The sequence below is a fragment of the Neomonachus schauinslandi genome, chromosome 5, assembly GCF_002201575.2.
Source record: "Neomonachus schauinslandi chromosome 5, ASM220157v2, whole genome shotgun sequence".
Lineage (NCBI taxonomy): Eukaryota > Metazoa > Chordata > Mammalia > Carnivora > Phocidae > Neomonachus > Neomonachus schauinslandi.
In genome coordinates, this window is record NC_058407.1 from 175,621,302 (window position 1) to 175,644,122 (window position 22,821).

A 22,821-nucleotide genomic window follows, 5' to 3' on the forward strand; every position below is an offset into this window, starting at 1 on the left:
ACGGAGCCCGATGTGGGACTCAATCCCAGGACCCTGGAATCATGACCTGAGCTGAAGGAAGACGCTTAACTGACTGAGCCACCCAGGCATCACTCAAATCTTGATTTCTAAATACCATCCTCCACTAAAAAGAAACAAAGCTCCTTGGAGAAATGGCTAGGCAAGGAAGAGAGCAAAGAATGACAGGATGACAGGGACATGTCAGAAAGACTCAAGAGCCAGCTAGACGTGGCTCTATGGCCATCAAAAGGACAGCAGCAGAGCACCACCACTGAATAAAAGAGAAATCCACACGTCCATACTGATATAAATAAATAAAAAACAAAAAGGAAGCCTCTCCCTTATAGAACACCAACTAATAAATGTGAAATGAACAATGGAAATTTTAAAAAGCACTATTTGGGGGGGGGGGTGCGCCTGGCTGGCTCAGTTGGTAAAGCAGGTGACTCGATCTCAGGGCTGTGAGTTCAAGCCCCACACTGGGTGTAGAGCTTACTTCAAAAAATAATTAAAAAAATAAAAAGCACTCTTTGGTAATGATCATAGTGATCCAGGCAAAAGTCACTGATAGAACTTAAAGTCATCAGGCAAAAGTTGATAAAGAATAAAATAATGGGGGGTGCCTGGGTGGCTCAGATAGTTAAGCATCTGCCTTCGGCTCAGGTCATGATCTCCAGGTCCTGGGATCGAGCCCCATTTTGGGCTCCCTGCTCAGTGGGAAGCCTGCTTCTCCCTCCCTTTGCCTCTCCCCACTACTCCTGCTCTCTCTCTCTGTCTCAAATGAATAAATAATAAAAATCTTAAAAAAAAAAAAGAAAAGAAATAGTGGTGGAATTTTTGAATATCTCCCTACAAAATACTAATATATTTACAAATGAAGAAAAGGAGAAACCTAGCAGACATCTACATGACTAGGTAATCAAGATGAGTATCACCCATGGTAGGATGGGTTGCCGCACAGCACCATTCCTGTGGTATTCCTACCAAGAAACATGACCTGCATCTGGTCCTCAGGAAACGCCCACGGACCCCGAGACATCTCATATGTATAAGTCTGTGGTCTTTAATAATAAAAACTATTAGGGACAAGAAGGATGGAAGACCTCTCCCAGCATGAAGGAGACTGCACATATGATTGTGGATGGGACCCGAGAGCAGAAAAGAAGAAGAGACATTGACATAGTTGGCAAAATCCAATGGAGTCTGTGGATTGGACCTCAATACTGTCTTGACACTGATTTCCTCATGTGGATGGTTACAGAATGGCTACGAAGGAGTGTCCGCTTTTGGGAAATACACACGCAAATATTTGGGGTAATGGGGTATCATGTCTACAGCACATCCTCAAATGGTCCAGAAAAAGACTAAGGAAAATGGGTATGTACACGTACACACACACACACACTTCTTGTTATTTGTGGTTTCCACATTTGTGAATTTGCCTATCTGCTAAATTCATTTGTAACTCCAAAATCAACACTTGTGGCACTTCAGCAGTTATTCGCCAACGTGTACTGAGTAGCAAAACACTTGAGTTGCCTGAGAAACACACTTCCAGTCAAGGTGGGGCAAGATGACACCTTCCTTCTTTCTTGTTTCGGTTCTGACACGGGAAATAAGCTTCCGCTCCACAGCCTATTTAGTGTGTGGTCTTCACATTTTTGAGCTTTTTGGTGGCACTCTTTCGGTTTCAAGTGGCCTTCAGGCCGGAGTTGAGGTGCTGTCCCGTTTCCTAAGTACCAGGAGGCCGCGATGCACCTTACAGAGAACAGCAGCAGACAGGCTGGGTTCAGACATGACTTAGGCACCGCTGGCCCCGAGTTCAGTGTGAACAAACCAACAACGTATCAAGGCAAGTTGTCTTTAAACAGAAACACGTGAAAAACGGTTAGGGGTTGACGGCTGGAGGCGACCTGAGGCTCCTGGCGAGCCTGACCAGGTACCCGCAGAGCACCTGCTCATTCACTTCGCTGGGACTTCACAAAACAACACGCTCGGAGACAAAAGCCACCCGCGCACACGTTTGTGGGGGGGCGGGAGTGCGACAGAACTGGTAAGGGGACACGGTAAAGCGACGCAGTGAGGAGATGCAGAAAGGGGACGAGGTGAGGAGGCAGGGAGGGGGCCCATGAGGGGACGTGGGGAGGAGACGCGGGGAGGGGACCCGGTGAGGGGGACGCGGTGGGGGGACGCGGTGAGGAGATGTGGGGAGGGGATGCAGTGAGGGGACCCGGTGAAGGAACATAGTGAGGGGACGCGGGGAGGGGGCGTGGTGAGGGAAGCCGGCGAAGGGACATGATGAGGGGACCCAGGGCGGGGACCCGGTGAAGGAACACAGAGGACACGGTGAGGAGACGTGGGAAGGGGACCGCGGGGAGGGGACCCGTGAGGGACGCGGCAGCACCCGGGGAGCCCACGAAGCGAGGACAGGCAAGCCCTCCGTCGAGGCGGAAGGCGTCCTCTCCCCCACGGTCAGGCCCCCTCTCCCACTCGGGGCGCCCCCCGCGCCCACGCCGCGCGGCCGTGCCGGCTCCGTACCTCGCGGTGGCACCTCTACGGCGCGGGCTCGGACCCTCTGAGTGCGCGGCTCCCAGGGAGGCCGCCCCTCCACACGGCCGCCAAACGGCCGCGGCCTCGCCGCCGTGACTTAGCTTTCCCGCGCCGCGCAACCGGCCGAGTGCGCCTGCGCGGCTCCGCCTCACCGTGACTCAGCGGCTCCGAGAAGTGCCCGGACTGTTCGAGAAGGGAGGCGGAGGAGCGAGGAGTGGGCGGGTCGACGGGGCCGCGGCGGCGGGGGCGGGATTGGACGGCCGGGCGCTGACGTCTCGGGGCGCCCCGGGAGAGCCAAGCCTCAGCGGGGCGAGATTGGCCGGCCGGGCGGTGACGTCATCGGAGCGCGCCGGGCGGATACGAGTCGCGGCGGCTCTTTGAACCCGAGGCCGGGCATAAATGGCTGGGGAAGCGGCGATACGCGATGCCTCGCTCTCCCGCGGGCTTGGACCGCGCGGGGCCGCCCCTCGGATCCCATTTTCCCCAGCCTTTTGGTCTTGTCCCTTGTGGGTGACCGCTGGGAGGGACATCCAGCCTCCCGTGTCCGCCGCCTCCCGCTCGCCTCCGCAGCCGCCCGGGCGCCTGACGAGAGCCAGGTCCGGGGACGGGGGGACGGGGGACGGGCGCGGGGGCCCGATTCGCACGTCGGGGAGGGCTTCAGGTGCTAGCCGAACGAGCCCCCGACCGTGGGCTCTCACCGCTGCTGTGTCAAGGGCTGGGCCCGATGAGACAGCCACGGGCGCCCCCGCCGCGGTCCTGCGCTCCGGGGCGCGGGCAGTGGAGAGCCCGCCTGCCGTTGGGGCCGTAGTGAGTGGGTGCGGGGACGGGAATTACAGAGTCCTTTGAGGGTGTAGGGAAGCTGTGACGGTCGGGGCGAAAGCCCCTTTGGAGGCAGTGCCTCTGCACCGTGACCCGAGGGGAGGAGCGGGGGGGGGGAGCTGGGGACAGCATGGCAGAGCCTCCTCGGAGTGGACCCTCCGGACCTGACTTCTGGGAGGGACTTCTTGAGAGTGTTGTGGGTGCTGGGTCCTGGAAGGGATCTCGTGAGGCCTGTTACGGACTCAAGTTCCCTCCAGAGTGGCTTCAGCCCACGTCCACCTGGTTTCCGCCGTGAGTTACGCACTTGCTCTTCTCCCTCCTCAACTCCAGGTTGATTGTCCTTAGGGAGCAAGGTGTAAGTAAAACTCAGTGCATGAGGGAGTTGAGAACCGGAGGGACGAGTTGAAGCCCTTGGGGATAGTGTCGTCAACTAACGTGATTTAGTGCCTCGTAACGGTTTTGTGTATGTCAACAAGTATACTCATTCCATGAAATTGTGGCCCAACTTTTTGCAGACGTTTGTGTAAGTTGAATATGGGAAAACCCTGTCAACGTGAGTCAGAATGGTTTTAATCAAACCTGAATTCTGGGTGAGCTTTTTCAAGTAGGAAATTAAAGGACCAAAAACAGTCGCTGTCATAATGGATCCTGAAGGAGCTGGTACTTGTACTCAAGCTCCTTTTTGCTGAAAGGCAGCAAGAATTTGTGATGCTTTAGTGCTCTGCAGGGGCCCAGGATGACTTGGGCATTGAATGCTTCCCACAGAACATGTTGATTTTCTTAGCGGTAAGTTATGAACTCTCCGGACTGAAATTATGGCCACCGTACCTTTCCTAACTATTTTAATTCTTGTAGGTGATCTATCTGCCATCTGTGCCTTGGACACTTCCTCATAATGGAGTTCCCTGATTTGGGGAAGCATTGTTCAGAAAAAACTTGCAAACAGCTAGGTAAGTGCTTTTATTTATTTATTTTTTTAAAAAAGGTTTTATTTATTTATTTGAGAGAGAGAATGAGATAGAGCATGAGAAGGGGGAGGGTCAGAGGGAGAAGCAGACTCCCCGCTGAGCAGGGAGTCTGATGCGGGACTCGATCCCGGGACTCCAGGATCATGACCTGAGCTGAAGGCAGTGGCTTAACCAACTGAGCCACCCAGGCGCCCTAGGTAAGTGCTTTTAAGAGAATGTTAGAAAATGTGTGTTTTGTTAGCTGTTTAGTCGGGGAGAACTAGCCGTTTTGTTAATTAGCTGTTCTCTGGGTCTTGGCTCGGCTGGCCTTTCAGTGTTGGGAGGCTGGCTTGAGGTGCAGGTTCTGTTCAGCCCTGTTATTCAGCATCTACTGAAGGCCAGGTACCAGGGCCAAGGCCAAGTGGATACAAGTGTGCTGCTTAAATATTTGTGATACTACATGGGATGGGTGTCTTTTGAAAAGAGAGCTTTACAGGGGTGCCTAGGTGGCTCAGTTGGTTAAGCGTCCAACTCTTGGTTTTTGGCTCGGGGTTGTGAGATGGAGCCCTGCGTTGGGCTCCTGAGCTAAGCAGGGAGTCTGCTTAAGTTTCTCTCTGTGCCCTCCCCCTACCCCCCGCAGCCTCTCTCTAAAAGAAAGAAATAAAAGCTTGAAAAGAAAACATAGCTTTATAGATTCTTCAGTATTGTTGGCATTGTGAAATTCATGATCCCCAATTTTTTTCTCACATGTGGTACCTCAAGGATACATTTGATAGGCATAAAGAACTCAGTGTAGGTAAATACCTGTTTAATGTGCTCTGTAATTCTTTTTGTCCTGATCTTTAAAATGCTATTGTTTTTTTGTTTTAGATTTTCTTCCCTTAAAATGTGATGCATGTAAACAAGATTTCTGTAAAGACCATTTTACTTGTGCTGCACATAAATGTCCCTTTGCATTCAAGAAGGTAATTTATCATACTTCCTTCCAAAGAGTCTATTTTTCACTCTCTAAAGCTGTGCTGTCCAAATAGTAGACATTAGCCACATATAGCTAATAAATGCATTAAAATGAAATGAGACTTGAAATCCAGCTTCTCAGTTGCACCAGCCACATGTGGCCAGGAAGTACTGTATTGGACAGTGCAGATGTGGCACGTTTCCACCATGACAGGGAGTTCTGGATGGCACAGCTCTAAAGCAACTGGTTTCATTTTTAGGGGCTCTTGAAGTCAAATTGTTGTATCCAAACCTTCAAAGCTTACTTTGCATGTTAAAATATTCTGGTCCTTTGATTCGTTATGTCGAGAAAAAACATAGCAGTATCTTTGTGAAGCACAAGAAATAGTTTAATTGTTGACGAGGTATCTAATCTGGGAGGTATTAAAAAGGCTTATCTGGGTAACTTTGCAGCCTTGGGATCCTATTTAGTGGCAAATAGTACCTAGTAAAAATGGGAAGATGAAGAGGACTCTAAGAAAACCAGCATGTGTGAGTCCAAAGGTGTGATACCTCTGTTACTGACTTTGCAAGTGGTCCTGTATTCATTTTGTTTCCGGTGGTTCAGAGGTTATTTTAGTGACTTCTTTGTATCTGTACTGCTGCTTCCGTGGGATGGCAGTTAGAAACATGGATGACTTAGCATTGTTACATGCTTTCATTAGTGTTGGCCAGGATTTTCTAGGTCATCATGGAGGGCGGGGGAGGGTGACTCATTTACCAGGCCCCGATGACTAGGCCACATTACCCAGTTTATTTGTTGGCTTGACCTCCCCATGTCTCTAGATAGGGAGAGTGTGGCTAGAGATCATTAGTAATGCTTTATTTCTCAATATGGCGGACTTGTCAACTGAGGGAGTGCTTCTGGGTGACCCTTCAGCTCAGCCCCTACAGACGGTAGGCCCCATAATTCTTTGATTAACTGTTTGGATGTCAGTTGTCACCTCTGTTTTCTTTGTGAGCTAAATTTCTTTAGCTCCTGCCTTAGCTCTGAGGTTTTTTAACTGCTGTGCATGCAGCTGCTGGGTGCTTTGTTCTTCCCTCCAGAGCCCCCACAGTCTTGGGTCATTAGGTACCTGAGAGCTCAGCCTAGCCGTGTGCTCTGTCAGGTGAGTGAATCTCCTTGCGTGTGAAAGCCACAAAAGAACCAGATAGGCTGTTGGCAATTGAAGGGAACTGGAGGGTCTTTATGGCTAGTGTTTTCTTCTTTCTCTCCATTCTGAGAGATTCGGGCTGCTTCACCACTCACCGAGATGGTGCTGGACAGACAGCCCTGCTGCCCTGAGACCAGATCAATTTCATCGGCCTCTTTCTTTGGCTGCCTTTTACTGATCGTCTCAGGGTCATTTCTACAGTTGGTTAATAGTCTGTCATGTTTACATTCCCCTGGATTCCACCTATCCTGAATCTGTAGGGTTGCCTTACTGTTAATCCTTTGTGTTAACAGTGTCCCCTTCTAATGAGCGGTCGGAAGATCAGTGTGTGTACCTTATGTGGTTTTCAATGCACTGTGCTGTCGTACCTTTTTCTTTTGTGAGTTTTGATTGAATCTGGAATATCATCTTCTATCATTATTTTTAGGATGTTCAGGTCCCAGTGTGCCCACTTTGTAACAGCCCTGTCCCAGTAAAAAAGGGAGAGATACCAGATGTGGTGGTTGGTGAGCACATTGATCGAGACTGTAACTACCATCCTCGGAAGAAAGAGAAGGTAAGGACAAATTATGTTTACTCTGTGAATGTGGGTTTTTCCGTAGGGTGGAAAAGGCCGATTATCTAAGTATGATCTGTAGTCCTAATCAACTGTGTACAAAAATAAAACCTTAGTGATGTGTCAGTGTTTTCCCATGTTGTGATGGCTTAGGTTCTTAAAGTTACATGAACATACCCTTGAATATTAGAGTCTGTATTAGGATTTGCTTCCCTTATAGGATTCTTAGGTTTTTCTCTCCAGATGGAGAGTTAATGTGGTTTCTAGAACCATTCTAGTTTTTTTTGTTGTTTTTTTTAAAGATTTTATTTATTTGACAGAGAGAGCACAAGCAGGGGGAGCGGCAGGCAGAGGGAGAGGGAGAAGCAGGCTCCCCAAGGAGCAGGGATCCCGATGCGGGGCTCGATCCCAGGACCCTGGGATCATGACCTGAGCCGAAGGCAGTCGCTTAACCAACTGAGCCACCCAGGCGCCCCTAGAACCATTCTGTTAATGTGCACTTTTCCTAAGCTCCTCCTAGGAAAATGTAGAAAGATACATAGAATTTGAACATTCAGTATTCTTGTTTTGTAGCATTAGTATCTTTGTGAAAGCTCTACATTTGTTCATTTGGAGTAAATCATGTTAGGAAAAACAGTAGGCACCTGTTCTCCACAGCAGGTGCTTTCAACTCTTAGTCTTGTTTGTTTGGGGTACTTCCTTTTTCTCCAAGTGTGTGTATTGTTGTCTCTTGAGTTTGTCTTATTCCCCTGTAGTTTTGGGCATTACCTGTTTACCACCCCGTGGGCTGAGCATGGAGTTCCCCTCCCCCCCGTTCCTACGTGGCTGTATCTCTTGCCACCCCCACCCTCCCAGCAGAGGTGGCTCTTGGGCTGGTGTTACAGGTCTCCACAGCTGAGAGATTCTCTCTGCATTTTTCTTATGCTAGATCCTAGTTTCCTGCATCTCTCTCTCTTACCAGGGGTCCCTAGTCTCCTGTGTCTTGTGTTTTTCTTTCTTAGTTTTCCCTTATTTGTGGGGAGGCCTCTGCCCCACTTGCTCCCTAGGAAGGACCGTGGAAGATAAATAGGAGGTCATGTATCTCGCTGGGTCTTCGTTCTCTGTTTCTCCTTGCTTAGCTGCCTGGGGATAGCAGCCTGGCTTTCAGATCTTTGTTTGAATATTTGCAGGCGCTGGTTCATTTTCTCGTTTCTGCTGTGGCTTTAGAGAATTTCCCAGCTGTTCTACATGGTCCTTTGTGGGACCAGTTTTCTGTCTGGCAGGTTGGAGGCTCTCTCCCCACCCCAGCCCCTTCCCAGAGTTTGGAAGCTTCACATTTACTGTTCCTGGTGTGGATCCGTCTTCATCTGTCGTGCTAGGTAGGCAGTGGACCCTTCTAAACTGGAAACTCCAGTGTTTCCATCTGGAATGCCATCTTGGATTCTTCGATTTTCTCTAGACTCCTGTCTCTTGGGTGTTGGACCTCCTGGATAGGTCTCCTTTTGTTCCTCCGTAAGTTTTCTTTCCCTGTGAATTCTGTGTCCAGGATGTTTTTTCTGCGTCACAGTGAACGTCGTCTTCATCTCCCAGTCTGCAGCATGGTGGGGGCAGTGTGGACTCTCGCCTTTGCTGCAGGTCATCTGCCCAGTCCACCTTCTGTGCGGTGATTTCAGGTCTTTCTCTTGGGCTAATCAGATTCCCCCGAGAAGGCGTTCTGCTCCCTGCTTGGAGAGCACGCTCTGGCTTCCAGGATTGTGGAACCAGGTGGAGAGAGCTCTCGCATCCCCTCTGAAGGGAGCGTGAAATCCTTACTGCCTTCTGAGTGCCCCTCCCATGTTTCTTGTGTTCGTCCTGCCCATTGCTACACCTCCCAGACCAGCAGCCTCTCTCAGACCCTCTGCCGAGCGTGCGTCTTCTGCTGGGGTCAGGTGCAGCTCTGCAGGTCTATTTCTCAGACTCGCACCACTTCTCCTGTTGTAGTCCCACGGCACCCTGAGCTGCTGCTACGGCTGATTTGTGAGCCTTTGGGGATTTTGTTTCATGAATAGTCATGCTGCTTGACCTTCCCCACCAGCTTACAATTTGGCTTTCTTGTACCTGTCAGGTTCAGTATTACTTGTTTGTGTGCTTTTTTTTTCCCCTAAAATCTTGCAGCTGTTTGTTCCCCCCCCCCCCTTATTCTTGGCCCTTGTGGGCTTTTTAGAGAATCTGTTTCCTGTCATTTGCATTGTATTTCAGGAGTCATCCAGTATGTGTTCAGTTGTTCTTCCTTAGCCAGCAGTCCAAGGAGACTCGAACTGAGCTTGCCCTCAGTGGATGGCACGTAACGTGTGCCCCTCTCCCCTTGGACCGCAGATTCTCAGCGCCGCTCAGGCCTTCCTGGGGTTTGGTCTTGACCAGCTCTATGGCTTGCCCTTCCCGAAGGCCCTACCAGGGTTACTCAGGTTATTTTTCCGAGATGCCCTGCTCCTTTTTTTTCCTGTCTTGTTGCTCTCCAAAATAAGCGCATGGGCTTTGAAGGAGCTTGTCTCCAGGAAATTGGCTTTTGTCAGGCCCAAATCCCAGTTTCCAGTCATGGATCCTGGTTTATAGTTATGAACTACCTGGTCGTGTTACATTAAACACACAACAGTTGCAGTAAATAAGCATAAGTCTTATTAACTCGTGCTTGCTGCTTTCAGCCTCCAACATGAGAGAATAAGCTCTGGATGCCTAGCACCCAAAACCCTTTATTAACCAGCCAACCCCAGTCCCCCTCCATAACCCCATTCTCTTCACCCCACTCTTGCTGTGCGCCCTCCAGTCCTTCTGGAAGTTCTTCTATAAACCTCCCTGCCTCTATATAAGATCACAGCTGCACTTGGCATGCTTTCCTCCTGAATTGACAAGGTCTTCCTCGTTCTTGGCTCACCCAGGATTTGTGACCCAAGCCCGTCCCCTCTCCCCACCCCCGTACCCCAGGGCGGGCATACCTTCCTTTGCTCTCCTGGGCAGGCACCCTGCATCCCTGTGCTGTGAGCACATGCTGTGGTTGCTGAAGGCAGTCCCTGCCTGCCCGTTTTTGCCGGAGTACTGCCCTCGGGCTTCTAGGTGGGTACCTTTTGACCAACATCCTTACTTCACAGAGTCGGCAGTACCTGGGAATTTATATCACTCCCTCACCCCACCCTTATTGCCCCCGGCAAATAAAAACACCCCAAAACCCCAATAACAGAACGGGTATAGGGACTATAGATACTTCAGCTCCCTGGAATGTCCCCAGAGCCCCTGGAGCCAGCTGTCTTCTGTGGGACTGGACACGATGTCACAGGCTTGGCGTCCTTTCCATGTCCCTGGTCCCCACTCCCCTGGGTTCTGCGGAGGTTTTTTTTTTTGGCTGAGAAGGCCTCAAGTTGTCTCACATGAGTCCCCAACTTAAGGTGCTGCTTTTGTGTTTATTTGTTAAAACTTTCCAGTCTCCTCAGTACTCACCTGTTTACCTGGCAGATGTTTGAATGAAATCTTGGAATCTTCATTCCTTGTAGCTAAGGACCATTTCTAGTTTAAATGTTGGTAGTCTTGGGGCGCCTGGGTGGCTCAGTTGGTTGGGCGACTGCCTTCGGCTCAGGTCATGATCCTGGAGTCCTGGGATCGAGTCCCGCATCGGGCTCCCTGCTCGGCAGGGAGTCTGCTTCTCCCTCTGACCCTCCCCACTCTCATGTGCTCTCTCTCATTCTCTCTCTCTCAAATAAATAAATAAAAAATCTTAAAAAAAAAAAAATGTTGGTAGTCTTATTAGGGGCTTGTTAAATAATTGCTTATTGAAGCAACTCTTGCTTTCTCAGCTTTTTATGTACCGGTGCTCGAAAGAGGGGTGCAAGAAGAAAGAGATGCTGCAGGTGGCCTGTGACCAGTGCCGTGGCAGTTTCTGCATTCAGCATAGACACCCTCTGGATCACAGCTGCAAGCACGGGGGCCGCCCCGTCGGCGCAGCCAGGTGAGAAGAGAGGCTGGCTCTGGCGTGTCGCTCACGTACAGTGACATCAGTGGGCGCGCCTGACCCCTGTGGTGGAGATAGGGCAACTTTGAGCCTTGTACCGAACTAAGTTGTTGAGGTGAAATATTTTTTGTAGGAGTTTGGCTGAATGTAATCAAAATTAAAGTTGGATTCTAAATTGAAGTTGGATTCTAGTTGTATTGTTTCCAGTGGCTGCCAAAACAAAGTACCGAGGCCTGGGCGGCTCCAACAGGAGGAGTTCACAGTCTCCCTGCTCTGGAAGCACAAGTCCAAGATGGGGGTGTGGCGGGGCTGGCTCCTCCCAGAGGCTCTGGGCGTTGTTCCTTGGCTGTGGGCGTCTCCCCCCCCCCCCCATCCTCTGTGTCTTTCATCACCTGCGTTTTCCTTGTGTGTCTGTGTCCAAATGTCCCCTTTTTATGAGGACACGGTCATACTGGATTAGGGTCCTGTCCTTCCCCAATCTGAGCGCATTTCAGCTAATTACATCTGTGACAACCTTACTTCCAAATGTCACATTCTGAGGTCCTGAGTGTTGAAGACTTTTAGTCTATAATTTTGTGGGGACACAGTTCAACCCATTCACAAGTGGTATAACCGAGAGCACCTTTCTCCAGTCAGAACATTTGCCTGAACCGGCCGTTGAATGGAAGTGGAGGCGTAAATTTACCTTTCAGTTACTGGTAGTTTCTCGTGTTGTCTGGGCCTGAACCAGGCAGAGGGTTTGCTGCGCGCACAGCTCTCCAGGTGAGCCGATGAAGGGGTCGATGACTGTTGGTCGGGCCTTTCTGTGTAGGTGTGCAGCTGCCAGAGCCTCTGAACCCAAGCCGTCGGGAGCGTTAAACACACTGCCCGCCAGCTGGCTGGCTCAGCGACTCAGGTGTGGGTCCAGAGGGCGTGCCCAAATACAGGTGCTTTGTACCAAGTGGTTCTTGTCCGAGTGACGAGCATTGAAGAGTCATTGCAGTGCAGTTAATAACTGACCGGTTGAAGTTATTTGCTCCTCCGTTGGCTTAGTTGTAAGGAAGGGTGAGAGAAGGTCTGGATGTGAGCTTTCTCGAGCCCGAATTACCAACGCAGTTCAGTCCAGCATGGAGCGTATCTAGCAGTAACATTTTTATAGGTGGTTCTGAAATAACCGTATTTGGCCTAGAGCTCTTATGTGATCAGTTGCTCCTGGTTAATCAAGACAGACCTAAAACAATAAACTATTCTTTGGTTCTCTGTCCAGTGGAAAGTAAAGAGATGATGCGACTGTACCAGCCATGCTGGCACGTTAGCTTGTTCTGTGTTTAGCGTGGTAGCAGTACTTGTGCTCTGTGGCCTTTGTGCTTCTCGTGGCAAAGAGTCGGAAATGCCGTTAAAATGCCGTTAAAATTTTGGCAAAATACACAGAGGGGTATTGATATTCTAAGTTAGGCTAAGCTACTCCATCAACCTCTGCTTCCTCCCTCCTGCCCCCCAAATAAAGTGACGTAAAGGTTGATCTGGCACACTCAGATCCTTCAGAGGGCAGCTCTGCCCTGGCCTGAGTAAGAACCCAGGGTTCTGGAAGCCTCTGTCACTTACCCAAGCACACAGCTGATTGCACTCGGTCTTCATCTTGTGGCTTCTGACAGGCACCTGAGCCCAGGAAGGGGGGAGGCTGTGGGCCTGCCTTGCTAAGGGCCCTTGTTCAGAGGCAGCCCCTGCACACACACACTCCCTGTTCTGAGAGAACAGCCTTGTGGCCATACAGATGCAAGTGCTGGGCTTACCCTGACGGCCTCGGTCCGTGAGAGCGCCCCATGTCCTGTGACCCTGGGCATTGGGAAACATGAAGCAAAATGTCATTTGAGTTGGGTCCTGATCTTAACCCACTGGTCATCCACCTATACATCCAGACCTCCCCTTGCTCCTGGATTAATAAAATCCAGGCGATTATTCCTGGTGTCAGAGCCTCAAAACACAATGCGGGGAGGGGCTTCTATTCAGTTTCCATTCCACAAATAGGTGATCAAAACTATTTCTGTGGGCTGTCTTAGTTGGTGGTGTTTGTTCTGGACCAGTGCTCATAATTGTGTGGAGGGCTCCCCTCCCAGAGTTTTGTGGGTCTGGGGGGGCCTTGAGAATTTGCACTTCTAGCAAGTTCCCAGCTGATGCTGATGCTGTGGGTCTGGGGACCCCACTTGGACAAATCACTTCTCTGCACCCCTCCTGCCCAGTACGTAGTCACTAGCCACAGTTTATGAGCACGGGAAATGCAGTCGGCCCAACTGGGGTTGAATTTTTAGTTGTATTTAACTTTTTTTTTTTTTTTTAAAGATTTTATTTATTTATTTGAGAGAGAGGAAGCACATGAGAGGGGGAGGGTCAGAGGGAGAAGCAGACTCCCTGCCGAACAGGGAGCCCGATGCGGGACTCGATCCCGGGACTCCAGGATCATGACCTGAGCCGAAGGCAGTGGCTTAACCAACTGAGCCACCCAGACGCCCATAGTTCTATTTAACTTAAAGGCAATTAACTTGATGCACTTTTTAGAAAACTCTCCAGTATGGTATGTGAATCTTGTTTCAACTGTAAATTTTAAATAAAGGTCAGCCCTTTCTCATGGAAATTTAATACCCAAATTGAGAATCAAAAACACTGAGCTTTGAAGACAATACCAATAAAGTATGTCATCGTTAAAGTTGTTACTTACATGTTGAACGCTAATATTTTGGATATGATGGATTAAATAAAGCAATAAAGTTAATCTTACCTGTTTGTGTTTTAACTGTGGCTACTAGAAACTTTAGAAACAGGTAGCTGGCTGGCATTTTTTTTTTTTTTTTAACGGTTTCGGGGGTTTTTTTGTTTTGTTTGAGAGAGACCAAGCGTGTGTGTGTGTGTGTGTGTGTGTGTGTGTATGCACGTGCGCACGAGTCGGAGGAAGAGCCAAGGGAGAAGGAGAAGCAGATTGCCTGCCGAGCAGGGAGCCTGATGTGGACTCAATCCCCGGACTCTGGGATCATGACCTGAGCCGAAGGCAGATGCTGAACTGACAGCCACCCAGGTGCCTGGCTGGCATTATAGTTTTGTTGGATGGTGCTGTTCTTGGTCATCCAAACTAAAGGACAGAAACCCACATTGTATCAGGAAGAGCATGGTCAGCTTATGAGTGCTCATGCTTCTGTCTTCAGATTTGACTAGAACGTTTGGGCACAGTACAGTGGTCCCCTCTTAGCCCGGGTACGTTCCAGGACCCCCGTGGATGGCACTGGACTGTAGGTATGTACGGTTTTCCCCGTGCAGACCTGTGGTAGGACCTAATTTTATGCCTTGGGCACAGTAAGGTGAACTCCAGCTGGTCAAAGGCCAGCTGCAATTACCCAGGCACACCACGCGCTGCCTGCTGCCCTGCGCTTCCCAGATCGCTGTTCTTACCAACTGAGGCTTTGTGGCAGCTCTGCGTTGAATACGTTTGCGGTGCCGGTTCTCCAACAGCCGTTGTGTGTCTCTGTCACGTTTTGGTAATTCTTGAAATATCTCAGACTTCCTGATTATTTGTCATGGTGATCTGTCATCAGGGATTATGACTCACAGCTCGATGAAAGCATTTTGTATCAATGAAGTATCTTAATTAAGGTCCGTGCATTGGTTTTTAGACACAATGTTGCACACTTTAACGACTACAGGATGGCATAAACAGCTTTTATGTGCACTGAAAACCAGAAAGATCACTTGACTGCCTTTATGGAGACATTTGCTTTATTGTGGTCTGGAACCGACCCTGGGGTCTCTGAGGTTTTCCCCTAAGAACATACTGCGATAAAAGTTACGCAAGTGTGGTGTCTGTTTCCCTCAGAATTCCTACTGTTCTGCACTCCCCGCTTCTTGCGATGGCGTGAGATGATCAAATGCCTTCCTAGTGAGATGAAGGCCTGCGATGGAGTGTTAGTCCACTGTTGACCTGAGGCTGTGTCAGGAGGGGGGTCGTCAGCTGCTAGACTGTGGGGACCGTGGGCACTGAAACGTGGACAAGGGGGGGTGGCTGTACTCGGAGCTCTCTATCTTCCCTCCAGCGCTGTGTCAGTAGGCGGTCGGGGGCCCCAAGGGACGTGAAAGCTTGGGAAGGTAGAAGTGCCCGGCTCCTTGCCGTGCTCCACAGCACTGACTCCCTGCTCAGTGTCCCGGCTGGCAGCTCTGTCATCCACAGGTACCAAGGTCCTGGGGTACCTCCTGCCCACCATGCGCGTCCTCCCACAGTGGCATGGTCTGGCCAGATACTGGCCGGGTCTCAGTCTTTGCGCCAGGCTGTGGGCAGTATGTTAGAGGTTTCCTGGTGGTAGCGTCACTGTGCTGAAGAGGATGTATGTTTATGCTTTGATAGAAGGTGCTAAGTTGGGGCGCCTGGGTGGCTCAGTCGGTTAAGCGTCTGCCTTCGGCTCAGGTCAGGATCCCAGGGACCTGGGATTGAGTCCCGCATCGGGCTCCCTGCTCAGGGGGGAGCCTGCTTCTCCCTCTCCCTCTGCCATTCCCCGCTTGTTCTCTCTTTCTCTCAAATAAATAAAAAAAAAAAATCTTAAAAAAAAAAAGGTGCCAGATTGCTGTCCATCATCAGTTTTACCAAGACCTCAGCAACTGCCTATTTAATTTTTTCCTAATCTGATGAAAACATGGTGTCACCATACTAGAATATGTCTTTAATTAGCAAAGTTGAGCATCTTCTTCTGAGAGCCATCCATTTGAAGGCTTTAAGATAAGGGAGTCTGCTTGTGTAGGTGCCCCTGAGCTGCTCATGACACACCAAAAGTTTGAATGTGGCCAAAAGATGGAGAAGCCCCAAGTGTACAAGTTTTCATGGGAAGCGCTGATATTAATATTAGCACATTACATTTTTAAAAAGATTTGTCAGAGAGCCCAAGCAGGGGGAGCGGCAGAGGCAGAGGGAGAAGGAGGCTCCCCGCTTAGCAGGGAGCCTGATGCAGGACCCCATCCCAGGACCCTGAGATCATGACCTGAGCCGAAGGCAGACGCTTCACCAACCGAGCCACCCAGGTGTCCCAGCACATTACATTTTTTTTAGTGTTAAAAGTTTGCATGCATTTTTGAGAAAAATGTAACACAGTTTTGTGCTCTGTGTTCATCTGTCCAGGGTAGGGAGGGGTTCACTTTCCTTATCTGTTGGGGTGCTTCTGTGGAAATGTTTGAGAAGCACCAGGCGGTGGAAGGAGCTTCCGAGTTGCAGGATGGGACTGCGTTTGCTCGGCCATTTGAGGAGTGATCTGGAACGAGCTGAGTAACCTGTTGGCTGTACTGATCCGCAAACGGCAGCCAGAGGTGTAATTGGGCATGAGTGGCATTCTGTTAACAGGTGCCGTGGGCATCCTGTGTGTGTTCCCAGCTGTTGAGCGTCCCCAGGGCAGAGGGTCCTCGGAAGCTCAGGTTGGATGTCTCAGATGGAAACCCGAAGCTTTGTTGAGAGGAACATGGGCACTCCAGCATTCACACTCTGTCCCGGGGCCTCTGCCCAGCCTGCGAACCCACCACCCCTCTCCTGGACAAGTGGGCGTAAACGCCAACCTTTTGAGGGTGTCACCCCTACCTTGTCCTAGGGAATTTGGATTTGTGGCTGATGTGGGTAGTGACAGCCGATATATAAGCTGGACATTTGCTGGCTGGGACAGATGCCACATGGGTGCCCCAAGTCTCCTGTCTTGGCACCCGGACCCACAGTCAGCAGGTGACAAGCGCCACTTGAGGTAGCACCTCTCCCTGCCCGGGTTGCCTTCCTGCTTCTCCTGAGTTGGCCTTGGGCTGGCACTAGCCAGCTGTTCCTGGGCAAGGCCCAGAGCCAGGCTGCCCATCATTCCTGGTGTCCGGCCTCTAGTCTGCAGCCGGACTGGCCGCTGCGTGCCCAGTGGTGTGCAAGCCCCAGCATCCCACGCTCACCAGGCATCACCAGAGGCCTTCCGTCTGGATGGCAATGAGGGCTGATGGGAATGTTGGTTGTGTTGGGGAAGTCAGGTGGGGTGTCACAGGGAGAGTGGACACACTAGCCATCAGCCCCACATCAGCGTTTGTAGGTCATCCATGATCGGAGGGATTGGGGGTATTTTAAATGTATTTTTCAGTCAACCTTCCATATTCCTTCTTTGCAATAAGCCTAAGACCAAAGTCAAAAGATAGGCTCTGAAATAGGTCAGTGGCTGAAATGGCCTTGGTTCTCCAAGCTTCCGGCCTGAGAGTCAGGGTCTCTGGCATTCATCCAGTATTGCAGAGGTCCTGAGGCAGTGGTGTTGTGTTCCGGGGAACATGCTGAGGGAAACAGGTCCGACTTCTCCATTTGGTCTGCCGGGAACTTTCCGCAGGTAGGTGTTGATCTGCTTTGCTGTATTTTCCTGAAATGATGTAAAGACTCGTGATTGCGGTAGAGACTGTAGAAAGTGCAGGGGGGGAGGAGAGTGTCCGGCTGTGGCAAGAGGTGGTTTGCTGTTGGTTTCTAAAGTTTTTGTCCCAGTGTGTTCTTCGCTCCCTGCCTCTCATTAGGACGTTAGGAGGAGCTCTACCCAAAGCCACAGTTGTAGGTGATGAGATCTTCTCCTTAGACTCTACCACCAGCTAAGATTTTCCTGGAATAAATACTACAAAAGCAACCTTTTAAAATGGCCTTTAGTAAAAAAAAACCACAACAGAACAAAAAACAATAAAACATGCCAACAGGCAGAGCGGTTGGTTAATTTTACATTCTGTAGATGATCATTCTGAACTGAAGTAAAGTTACTTGTGCAGAAAGCTTCGCTTTGGCTCAATCTTAAGAAGAAAGAAAGTGCATTAAGAGTATCTGTGGGCAGTGTCTCCCTGCCTGCTTTCCCGTGAACATTCCCTGGAGAACAAGAGCACTGAGAAGGGCCGCGGTTTCCATAGCACTCAGAAAGCTTACGGAACACCAGGGAAAAGGTCAGTTTCTCTGTATTGAGCGACCAGCTGTTGGTGCATACGCGGTGCCCAGCTGTGAAATCATGGCTGTCATTTGGCTGAGTGTTTGTGTCATTCGCCTCCCACCGCAGGCAGGTCCTCTGGTGCTGCCCGGTGCTGCCAGCCACAGAGCACTGGCCGCAGGCTGACTCTCTGGTCTGTTGGCGCCACATGCCCTCCCACCCACCTCCCCGCCGTGACACACCCGTGTCTCATGGAGGGCGCTGACCCTTGCACGGTTTTCAGACTTGTTCGGAGCCTGGAACTCGGCCATGGTGGTGTGTATGTGCAGGGAACCTGCTCAGCTGGAGGCCGTGGTAACCTTAGCAGTGGACAGGGTCAGATGCACCACGTCCTGGAATCCATCTCAGCATCCAAGGGTAAGATGGAGTTTGTAGGAAGAACGACAAGTGAAGACAACGGTGTCACTGTAGTTTTTGCTAAATTAGAAAAGTTGTTGCAAATTAGGAAAGCAGTTTTACTGAATTGAGACCAGAGACCCATGGGGGGTGCTCAGAAGTGTTTGGCAGAAGTTGGGCTTGATGTGCCTGGTTCGAATTCCTGCTGCAACATACGGTGACAGAGCAGAATCGTCATGTTTCCTGATGGTTACTTATTTCAACTATAAGCCTAGAGCAGGATCATTTGTGATTTGACCTTTTTTTACTTGATAATCTGATTTTTTAGAGCAGTTTTAGGCTTCTGCTCAGCAAAATTGAGCAGAAAGCGCATCCCATGTACAGGCCGCCCCCACAGCCTCCCCCACTATCCACATTCACACTGCCTGGTTTGTTACAGTCATCCAAAGAGTAGTGAAATCTGCCTAAATATGCGTGTGCTTTTAAAAGTATGAACTCCATCATGTTAACGAATACCTGAACCATTATGTGTAGAACTGCCTCTTACGTGGCCAAAAGGTTGGTTGTGCAGCAATGGACATAGAACACACACAAACTTGCTGTGCCGTCCTGTTTTGAAGTTGTCATTTGTGTGACTGTGTTATTATATGGTTTAGTTATGAGACAGGTATCAGGCTCCCACCTGGCACATGCGGAGAGTAGCTGCGAGGCCGTAGGTTGCTGAGGAATCCTTGAGGGAATTTTTTTTTTTTTTTTAAAGATTTTATTTATTTATTTGAGACAGAGAGAATGAGAGACAGAGAGCATGAGAGGGAGAAGCAGACTCCCTGCCGAGCAGGGAGCCCGATGCGGGACTCGATCCCGGGACTCCAGGATCATGACCTGAGCCAAAGGCAGTCGCTTAACCAACTGAGCCACCCAGGCGCCCCGAGGGAATTTTAAAATTACAAACATGCAGGCGCCTGGGTGGCTCAGCCAGTTAAGCACTGACTCTTGATTTTGGCTCAGGTCATGATACTGGGGTCCTGAGATCAAGCCCCGCATTGGGGTCAACGCTCAGCGCAGAGTCCGCTTGAGATGTTCTCTCCCTCTGCCCCTTCCCCTGCTCACGTGCATCCTCTCTCTCTAAAATAAATGAATCTTTAAAAAAAAAACACAAAAAATGAAGTAATAAAATTACAAACATCAGGGGCGCCAGGCTGGCTCCATCAGTGGAACATGTGACTCTTGATCTCAGGGTTGTGAGTTCAGGGCCCATGTTGGGCGTAAAGAATACATTAAAAAAATTACAAACATGTTACCCTCAAAATGAATAATACAGTAATCTGATCCACATTCTAAAGTGATATTTCTGGCCATTGTGAAGTGAAGAATGCATTAGGAGGACAGAGTGGGTGACCTGGGTGCCAGGTTGTGGAGCCCTCAAATGGATGGGGGCGGGAGACGTGGAAAGTCTGTTAACATCTGTTAAGTTAACAAGATGTACAGGGTGACAGGCAGAGAGGAGTGGGGATAGCACCTTGCTTTTCTTGATGGCACTTAGGATGGGGGTGGGTAGAGCACGGTGAGCAAGGGGGAAAAGGTTTGAAAGGAAGAATCCGGAGTTGGGCTGTGAGCGTGTTCTGTTTGAGATATTTACTGGACTGCTGTGTAGAGAAGCCAGGTAGGCAGGTGGGTAAGCAAGTCCAGGGGGTGAGTTTGAGATCAGAAACAGGATTTAGAGTCATTGGCATATGGTTGGATGGAAAGCCATGGCAACAGATGAAATCACCGAGTGGGAGAGAAGGAGAGGGAACGAAGACCTGACACCGGGCCCAGACTGAGTTCTAGGAAAGGGGAGACAAGTGTAGTATCTCAGGTCCATGTAACATCGTGCTCACTAAAGTAATACGTGAGACATAATTTCCGTAAGATCTTAAAATGTATGTAGCTCCTCAACAACGCAAGAATTTCAAGAGGTGACAAGGTAGAAAACTAACACACAGGCATCAATAGGCTTCATTGCCATAAACAACTATCTGAAGATACAATGGAGGAGAAAAATCCCATTTACAATGGCAATAATGATAAAATACTCAGAAATAAACCCAACGAGATCTCTGCAAGATCTAGAGCGGACAAAACTTTAAAACACGAAAGACACAAGAGTAGACACAAACCAGCGAGACAGGCCTTGTTCTTGGAAGACAACATCATAAAGATGTCCATTTTACCAGAATTAATTTAATTTTTTAAGATTATATCCACCAATTTATTACTTTATTCTTATTTTTAGTTATTCATAAATAAAAAGTAAAAATAGCAAAACAGCACACAGCCTGGACAACAATGATCATAAAAACAGACTTGGTACATAGCCACTTTAACATAAAAACCAACTCAGCTCCAAAAAGCAGAAAGTTTCCCACTCCCTAAAAAACATATCAGTTGCTATTGTTTTAATGGTCAGAACCACTTCCAACTTCATCATCTCTCTCTCTCAGTCTTTTTTTTTTTTTTGATAGCAGTTTTGACAAGTGCCTTTGTAAGAGGAATTAATCCACTTGGAAACTTGGCATGCCGTTTCCAAGTTTTCTATTTTCCTTCTAAGTGTGTGACTGTGGAGCTCAGGGCTTAGAACGGTTGTGTCTTTTCTGATTTTTCTGTTGTCTGCCATTACTTTTGGCTTGCCTAAACTAATTTAAATCTAAGAGGATCCCAATAAAAATACCAACAAGCTGCTTTTCTGGAGCTACAAAAGTCGACACTCAAGTCGTATGGAAAACTACACGTGGAGGAAAAGCCAAGGAGACACGGAATGAAAGCCCCTCTTGGTCTCACAGCGCACTGGAAAGCCTTGTGTGGAAAACAGTACACGCTGGCACAGCAAGAGACGGGCCCGTAAAACGGACCAGGAAACCCTGAAACAAACCCAGGTGCGTGTGGAAACTCGGGTGTGATAAAAGGTGTATCTCAGGCACCTGGGTGGCTCAGTCGTTAAGCGTCTGCCTTCAGCTCAGGTCATGATCCCAGGGTCCTGGGATCGAGTCCCACATCAGGCTCCCTGGTCAGTGGAGAGTCTGCTTCTCCCTCTGCCTTCCCTCCCCCACTCGTGCTCGCTCTCTCGTAAACATGAATAAATAATAAAATCTTATTAAAAAAATAAATAAAAGGTGTATCTCAAATCACTGGAACCAAGATGGGTTTTTTGAACAGCAGTGTTGGTTCAACTAGGTAGCCATTTAGAGAAAGGTAACATTAGGTCTATACCTTACATCACACAGACGCAGGGACTCCCATCAGAAACGTGAACGTAAGAAATGAAACCAAACATGTTATGGGAAGAAAACTTGGGTGACTTTCTCCAAAACTGGGTGTGGGAAAGTCTTCTTCACAATGATGCTAAAGTCAGGTGGATGAAGGAAAGCATTCATAGTGGCAAAGCACAGTCGCATGGCAGAGAACAGCATACACGAGACCAAAGGACAGGTGACAAACGAGGACAAGGTGTTTGCAACATACGTCACAGATAAAGGTTGATATCTCTAATACATAAAGAATGTACACGTTGAGGGGGAAAAAAGATCAGAAACCAGATAGGAAGATGGGTGAAGAATGAAGTGACACAAGAGTATGTAAGGATGATCCTGGGATATAGAGATGACTCACTTGAGTTAGGAGGGATGCAAATTAAGACCACACTGAGGTCCTGTTTCTCAGATTAGATGAGCAGAAATCCAAACTTGAGCGGCATATTCTATTGACAAGGCTGTAAGCAAGAGAGACATCCACACGTTGCTATTGGGGATACCAAGTGTCAGCCATTATGGAGGAAAATCTGGCTATACCCAGCAGAAGTATATTTGGCAATCCCACCATTAGGAGTCTACCCTGAAGGTATACCAGAAACAAGTAAAATACCCATGTGCACGATTGTTCATTGCAGCACAGTTTACAATCGCAGAGCTGGAGACTGAATGCCCGTGTGTGGATATTGATTCAATGAGCCATAGTAAGTCCACCCATGGGGCCCCGTGAAGCTGTGGGAAGGGATAAGAGGATGCCTCTAAACTGATGGAAAATTTCCAGGATGGATTGTAGGCTTGAACGAGCGTGGTGCAGAGGGATGTGCGCAGTGCTTCCTTCCGTATAGGGAAGAGCGGAAAGAAATATCCACACATCTGCTTGTTTTTGCTAGAAGAAGCTCAGAAAGGATAAACCAGAAACTAATGAAGTTGGCTACTTACGTGAGTGTTGGGAGCAGGAGCTCTCTTGTGCAGTCTTAACTTTTGGACTCCTGTTATTGTTTTACATATTCAACAAAGTTCAGCCAAGATGGCTGGGGGTGGGGAGCCCCATGACTGGAGACACACAGACACCAACAAACACATTTTTTTTTTTTAAAGGTTTTATTTTTTTTGACAGAGACATAGCGAGAGCAGGAACACAAGCAGGGGGAGTGGGAGAGGGAGAAGCAGGCCTCCCGCAGAGCAGGGAGCCCGATTTGGGACTCGATCCCAGGACCCTGGGATCATGACCTGAGCCGAAG

The 22,821-nt window shown here is 49.2% G+C and overlaps 1 protein-coding gene across 2 annotated transcripts; it reads left to right on the forward strand.

Annotated features, from left to right (window-relative positions):
• Positions 1-2,946: 2,946 nt before the first annotated feature.
• ZFAND2A (zinc finger AN1-type containing 2A) lies at positions 2,947-11,209 on the forward strand. Of its 2 annotated transcripts, XM_021680159.1 has the most exons (5): positions 2,947-3,146; positions 4,225-4,319; positions 5,187-5,281; positions 6,894-7,022; positions 10,826-11,209. In XM_021680159.1, the coding sequence occupies exons 2-5, from the start codon at positions 4,265-4,267 to the stop codon at positions 10,979-10,981; spliced, it is 435 nt and encodes a 144-aa protein (XP_021535834.1). In that variant the 5' UTR covers positions 2,947-3,146; positions 4,225-4,264; the 3' UTR covers positions 10,982-11,209. The 2 variants fall into 2 exon arrangements, with proteins under 2 accessions (XP_021535834.1, XP_044771125.1); XM_044915190.1 differs by lacking the exon at positions 2,947-3,146 and having other exon boundaries at positions 3,897-4,319.
• Positions 11,210-22,821: the final 11,612 nt, after the last annotated feature.

Coding starts and splice junctions, on each gene's coding strand:
- ZFAND2A (XM_021680159.1), top strand. CDS start 4,265: ATGGAGTTCCCTGATTTGGGGAAGCATTGTTCAGAAAAAACTTGCAAA. Junction 4,320..5,186: donor AAAAACTTGCAAACAGCTAG/GTAAGTGCTTTT, acceptor TTTTTGTTTTAG/ATTTTCTTCCCTTAAAATGT. Junction 7,023..10,825: donor ATCCTCGGAAGAAAGAGAAG/GTAAGGACAAAT, acceptor TTGCTTTCTCAG/CTTTTTATGTACCGGTGCTC.